General features: G+C 47.4%; 1 protein-coding gene across 3 annotated transcripts in view; it reads right to left on the bottom strand.

Moving 5' to 3' along the window:
• The window catches only part of LOC113585706 (sodium bicarbonate cotransporter 3-like), a 34433-nt gene that overhangs the window by 15014 nt on the left and 11919 nt on the right, over positions 1-7500 (bottom strand). For all 3 annotated transcript variants that reach the window (XM_081713077.1, XM_035519675.2, XM_035519683.2), the window contains exons 7-11: positions 6264-6569; positions 3554-3669; positions 2580-2737; positions 2036-2123; positions 753-899 (exon numbers count right to left, since the gene is read on the bottom strand). In XM_081713077.1, coding sequence (XP_081569203.1) covers positions 753-899; positions 2036-2123; positions 2580-2737; positions 3554-3669; positions 6264-6569 — 815 coding nt within the window. The remainder of the gene's footprint in view (positions 1-752; positions 900-2035; positions 2124-2579; positions 2738-3553; positions 3670-6263; positions 6570-7500) is intronic.

Genomic DNA, 7500 nt, shown 5'->3' with positions numbered 1-7500 from the left:
TTTAAGTCCTGTAGGTTATCAGGTCCCCCTTTGGTATGTTCCACAAAACCTTCCTGAATGATTTTTGCAGTGAGACCTTCTGCATTATCCTGTCCTTAGGGAATTTTGTTGTCCTGAAGGAGTGTGTTTGCTCTGCAGTAATGTTTAGACAGGTAGCACATGTCAAAGTAACATACACATGAATGCCAGGACTCAAGGTTTCCCAGAAGAACATTTTCTGGACTAATCACTGTCTTAACTGCCTTTCTTCTTCCCATAATGCCTCATTATACCATCATCCACATGATGGAGAAGAAAATATGATTTATCAGATGAGGTCACGTTCTTCCGTGTCTCTGTGGTCCAGTTCTGATGTTCATGTCTCCATGGTCCATTTCTGATGTTCATGTCTCCATGGTCCAGTTGTGATGTTCATGTCTTCGTAGTCCAGTTCTGATCATCATGTTCTCATTGTAGGCGTTTCAGCGGTAGTCTGGCTTCAGCATGGACACTCTGCTACATGGCAAGTCACTAAGATGCTTTTGCTTTTCAATTTTTCCTTCATCCATCACGCCAAAGAACTGACTGTTCACCTGCTGTCTAATACGTGCTACCTTTGACAGGTAATCAGTGTTATTCAGTCCATCTGTACATGGTTTCAGTGACTGATCGCTATATCAGGAAAGAAGAGACAGAAGGACAGGGGAGAGGAGACAGAGAGAGCCAGAGAGACCATATTCAATCAGTGCTGGTGCATGAGCTTGACCTCTGACCTGGGAGGGGACATTCTTAGGTGGCTCGATGCGGATGGAGGGATCCCACTCTCCTGGAGGAAGGACCGTCACCTGGTCTAAGAACTCATCAATGCCTGAGAGCAGGTCAGCCCTGTTCCGTGCCTTATACGCTACGTCGTGGAATATCTGAGAATGCAGGGGGGACAGAGGTAGGCATGGTGCATTATTATCCATAACACCATAACACGCTCCTCATAACCTGGACCTCCATCACGTCTGCAACAGAGAACAGTTCCAGCAAACTGCACATGAAACTTTGAATGTCACTTTAATTAATCCAGTGTTGTTTGAAAGTTTAATATCCTGTTACTGTAATATTGTTTAATAGTGTTATACTGATAAAACTAACCAAGACCCCTGTCCTGACAACACTAACCCGACACCTGTCCTGACAACACTAACCCGACACCTGTCCTGACAAGACTAACCCGACACCTGTCCTGACAACACTAACCCGACACCTGTCCTGACAAGACTAACCTGACACCTACTCTGACAACACTAACCCGACACCTGTCCTGACAACACTAACCCAACACCTGTCCTGACAACACTACCCAACATCTGTCCTGACAACACTAATCCGACACCTACTCTGACAACACTAACCCGACACCTACTCTGACAACACTAACCCGACACCTGTCCTGACAACACTAACTCGACACCTGTCCTGACAACACTAACCCGACACCTGTCCTGACAACACTAACCCAACACCTGTCCTGACAACACTAACCCGACACCTGTCCTGACAACACTAACCCGACACCTACCCTGACAACACTAACCCGACACCTGTCCTGACAACACTAACCCGACACCTGTCCTGACAACACTAACCCGACACCTACTCTGACAACACTAACCCGACACCTGTCCTGACAACACTAACCCGACACCTGTCCTGACAACACTAACCCGACACCTGTCCTGACAACACTAACCCGACACCTGTCCTGACAACACTAACCCGACACCTACCCTCACAACACAGTTATGGCCCAAACTTCACTTTGGCCCTGATGGCCACTCTGAGGCTGAAGCTGTTCTCTCCTGAAGCTGTTCTGTCCTGAAGCTGTTCTCTCCTGCTCATTCAGGAGCACCAGGTGTGGGGTCAGTGTAACTAAAGACGTCTTCATGCAGGTTTAGTTCTGCTGTGATTATCTGGTTATGTATGGAAAGCTGAAGCAGAACACATTATGTCCTATAGGTAATGAAGGTGGCTAATGTGAGTTATGGGCCATTAGATGATATCTCACCTCATCTGTCATCAGAGTTGCCATAGAGCGCCCAATCTCATGGTACTGGGGACCTTTTCCATACGGTCCCAACATCAAAAACAAGAACCTGTCTCACACACACACACACACACACACGCACACACACGCACACACACGCACACACACGCACACACACGTACTCACACGAGCACACGCACACACAGACAGACACACACACACACACACACACACACACACACACAAACACAGAAAGACACACACACACATACATACACACACACATGCACAGAGAATAGCTCACATTATAAATAGCTCAGTTGACAATGAGTGATTAAAGTTATGATTTAAGTGATAATTGAATAATTATTATTTAACTCAGCAGATCCTTTACAGTTATCAATACTCTCTGTATTAATTATGTATTAATTATGTATAAATTAGCATGTGCCAGCTATAGTTTGTCAGACTTGCTCCTCGGAATAATGAGGTTTTATGCTCTAAGCTTATAATTAACATTTTAAAGTGTTGTGTTTGTGTGCATGCGTGTGTGTGTGTGTGTTACCTGGTTGGCACAGGCACCTCCGTGAGTCCCGTGAGCAGTACAGCAGGTGACAGCCGGACAAAGGCTATAATCGGCTGCGGCAGGAAGTCCACCTCCCCCACCAGCACGTTGGAGGCCTCTGCTCCAGGGGGGATCTTCCTCATGAAGTTCATATCCACCTGAGAGAGGATTGTGTGTGAGGGAGAGAGAGAGAGAGAGAGAGAGAGAGAGAGAGAGAGAGAGAGAGAGAGAGAGAGAGAGAGAGAGAGAGAGAGAGAGAGAGAAACAGAGAGAGGGAGAGAGAGAAAGAGAAACAGAGAGAGAGAGGGCGAGAGAGAGAGACAGAAAAACAGAAAGAGAAACAGAAAGAGAGAGAGAGAGAAACAGAGATAGCAAGAGAGAGAGAGAGAGAGAGAGAGAGAGAGAGAGAGAGTGAGAGAGAGTGAGAGAGAGTGAGTGGGGAGAAAACCAAAACACTCTGATCTAAGTCACTGACTACTTTGCTTTTAATCTGTTAGTAGCATCAGAGAGACCCAGAGAGACTCAGAGAGACCCAGAGAGACCCAGATCTGTTTGGTTCTGTCAGTATGAGCAGAAAGGCTGACTGCCAGAGATACCCAGAGAGACCCAGAGAGACCCATTTGATTATGGCTGTGCTGGAGTCACTGGGTTGAGATTTTGCCTGATGAGGGTTTAATTTGGAGGTTGGACTTGGAATGGGCACAAATCTCCAAGCAGGACAGGAAGAGAACCACCAGCTTGAACTGCTTGAACTTCACTGGAACTGCTGGGTGGCATCCAAAACCCAAACATTCTGGCTCTAGTGTGTATGCATATGCGTTGAACAACTGAAAAGGCAGAGGCCAAAGGTCAACATTATTCAAAGTATCGGAATAAGCAAGCCTTTATGTTTTCTGGGGGTGTGTGTGTGTGTGTGTGTGTGTGTGTGTGTGTGTGTGTGTGTGTGTGTGTGTGTGTGTGTGTGTGTGTGTTACCTTGCTGAGGTCAACAGTGCTGCCATCTTTGCTGTTGCCAGATTTGGTTGTCCGGTTTTCATTGGGTCTGCCTGCATCCAAAGATCCAGAACGAGAGAAGCCTGGAACCAGTGGACCTGAGGGGGGTACAGACAGACAGACAGACAGACAGACACACACACACACACACACACACACACACACACAGAGACACACACACACACAGATGCACCCAGACGCACAGACACACACAGACACACACAGACATGAACAGACATGAACAGACACACACAGAGCACCAGAAACAGAGAGAGAGAGAGAGAGAGAGAGAGAGAGAGAGAGAGAGATGTGTTATTCAGAGTGTGATTTGTTGTAATCACTCTGGCATCAACACCAGCCAGAACATTTACGTAATGAAACTACGTTAATATACACTCTCCCATGGCCTTATCTGCAGATCTGAGACCAGCCTCACTTTGCCTCATATAATAGTTAAATTTAGACATACACCATGGAAACTGGCTGCAGATCAGAGTGAACACACACCCCCTTCCTTTATGACGCTGTCTAAGTGAAGAGGGAAGGGTCGTACGGGTCATGTGTGTGTAAGCTAGTATAGGTCAGATAGCCTCTAACAGCATGGCATTATGGGTAAGGGTTAGTCTGTACTGAGCACTCCCAGCCCTGCCAGGAATGCACACTAGCTAAACAGACACCCACTGACACAAACAGCACCTGTGCAGTCGAGCCACACACATACACACACACACAAACGCACACACACATAAACACACACGCACACTCCACACACCAAACCTCTACAGTCGAGACACACACACACATAAACACACACGCACACTCCACACACCAAACCTCTACAGTCGAGATGCACACACACACCACACACCACACACCAAACCTTTACAGTCAAGCCACAGACACACACAAACACACAAAGACACACACACACACACACCACACATCAAACCTTAACAGTCGAGCCACACACACACACACACACACACACACACAAACACACACACACATAAACACACACGCACACTCCACACACCAAACCTCTACAGTCGACACACACACACACACACACACACACACTCCACATGCCAAACCTCTACAGTCGAGACACATACACACACACCACACACCAAACCTTTACAGTTGAGCCGCGGACACACACAAACACACAAAGACACTCACACACACACACCACACATCAAACCTTAACAGACGAGCCGCACACATACACACACATACCACACACCAAACCTTTACAGTCGAGCCATACACACACACACACACACACACACACACACACACTCACACACACACACACACACGCACACACACACCATACCTCTACAGTCGAGCCACAAACACACACACACACACACACACACCATACCTCTACAGTCGAGCCACATACACACTCACACACACACACACACACACACACACACACACACACCATACCTCTACAGTCGAGCCACAAACACACACACACACACACACCATACCTCTACAGTCGAGCCACATACACACTCACACACACACACACACACACACACCATACCTCTACAGTCGAGCCACAAACACACACACATACACACATGGTGCTCTAAGAAGTTAATTATGATCTGAGGGCATATAAGAGCTGCCTTATTTGGAAGGCAGAAGAGAATGTCTGTAGAGTGCTGTACTGTAGCTGATGGATGCTAATAAACACAAGGCCAAAGTGTTCTGGAGGACAAAGAGGCCTAGGGCCTGTCCACACACACACACACACACACACACACACACACACACACACACACACACACACACACAGACACACGCACACACAGACACACACACACACAGACAGACACACACACACACACACACAGACACACACACACACACACACACAGACACACACACACACACGAAGCATGCATGGAAAATAGCACACATACAATGATGACAATGTGTGAGATGTTTCCCCTTTCATTTTATGAGAGTGTCCTGTTTAGGAATGCAGGAGGGGGGTTAAAGGGGGGTTAAAGGGTTAGGGTTAAGCAGGGGTTAAAGATCACCCAGGACCATCCTAGAACCGGAATGTTCTAGAACCTTTGATTCTGGTTTTTAATTCACTGCCAGACATGCTGTTTGGGTCTGAGTAAGTTTATCCAGCTAACAGTGTGACGTGTTTACCGGCACCACATTCACCTCCCTAGATCTGCTGTCTACTGTCAAAACACAGTAGTCTCGGTTCTTGCTTCGGGTTACCAGATACTTCATAAATACCGTGAGAGCGCCTTGGCCACAGAGGTGAGTGGCTAAGTCTTGAGTGCTCCCCCAGGATCACAAGCACTCATAAAAAAACCAGTGAAGTGAAAAAGTCAAGCAGGGATACAGAGAGGAATAACAGTGGGAAACTCTCAGTGGGATGGGAAAGTTTACTGTATGACTGAATAAATACGGCAGAGCCAGAGGGCTGCATCAGGCAGTGTACACACACACACACACACACATGGATGGATGGACGGACAGACGGATGGACAGACAGATGACTGGATGGATGGATCGATGGATGAATAACCCAAGCCCATGCATGGTCAAACATGCAGTACAGGAGGGTGATGAAATGGATGGAGAGATGTTGTTGCCGTGGGGATGAGTAGGAGATGGAGGACTGGGTGAGTGGTTGACCATCATCTGCTCTGATATTTGCCTTGTTGAGCTCCGAGGTCCAACACGTCCTCCTCTGAGGAGATCCCCTCTGACTCTTCGTCCTCCACTGGAGGCGACACCACCACCTCGGGGATGTCCAGGTGGACTGGAGATCTGTGGGTGGAGTCGGACCATCGAGGGGTGGGCGGGGTGTTCTGAGGGCTAGTGCTGGGGGAGGGGCCGTGGGCGGGGCCAGGCAGGAGGTGACTCAGGAGCATGGAGACGCGTGAGTCACGTCTCTGGGACAGATTGGTAATGGAGCCGCCCAGCTTCAGAAGGGAGTTTCGCGAGGCAGACAACCCTTCACCTAGACATGAGAAAAAAGGGGGGAAAGGTGGAGAGAGGATGAAAACAGAAAGGATTGAGGAAAAGAACATTCTGGGAAGTCATAAAGGACACACACAGAGTCACACAGGGGCTAGTAGTGCTATGACAACGTGGGTGGTTGTCTGGTTATGAGAAACAGAACGGAAAAAAGTAACAGAAACAAACCCAGAATGTTACTGCTGGGTACTGAACGCATGTCATGAAGAGAAGAGGTTCAGAGGCCCGTAAACACGGCAATCGCATGCTCACCATGTAGTGCACCATGGCAAAAGTGAGTCAGGGATCTCATTGGCTGGCATGCGGGTGACATGAATAATTACCATGTTAGTTACAGTCTTTCTACACTTTCTACACTCAGTGGTTTCAGTCATATAGTTACAGCAGTCAGAAGTGCATTTGTACCGTGCATTAGACACCGAACAGAGGGGGATGACTTCAGAATCAGTTTAGTGCAGCCGAAGTCCGTAGGAAGCATCAGGACAGTGCAGCACTATCCGCACCACCAGCAGGGGACGCCAGCATCAAACAGTATTCTCAGACTACTTACTTTTTAAGGCCAGAGAGTTACAGCCATTTAACTGGGAACATTCCCAGTCCAGTCCATTAGACTCAGAGGTATCGCTGCTACCATCCCTACTCTCTTATCAAGTGTTCAACAAAATTTAAAGTGCATAAATGAAAATAGAAAGTAGAATTATATTACATTAAATGAAAGAGATCAGATTGGAGATGATAGCACTGGGTTATCTGAATATACACATGATGGGATGAATTTTGCCATTCCAATGTGGCAGTACCAACAAAGTGATGTAGTTTGTGGTAATGAAACAACTATGCAGAAGATGGTTAGGCTGTGTGTCTGATGGGCAAGAGACTCTCCTAAGATTTTGTTTGTAATTTGATTGTGCTAC

This window comes from Electrophorus electricus, chromosome 4, assembly GCF_041902795.1.
Source record: "Electrophorus electricus isolate QZ-2024a chromosome 4, ASM4190279v1, whole genome shotgun sequence".
NCBI classification, from domain to species: domain Eukaryota; kingdom Metazoa; phylum Chordata; class Actinopteri; order Gymnotiformes; family Gymnotidae; genus Electrophorus; species Electrophorus electricus.
The sequence above is the reverse complement of the archived record's forward strand: the minus strand, read 5'-3'. Positions and strand labels throughout refer to the sequence as shown.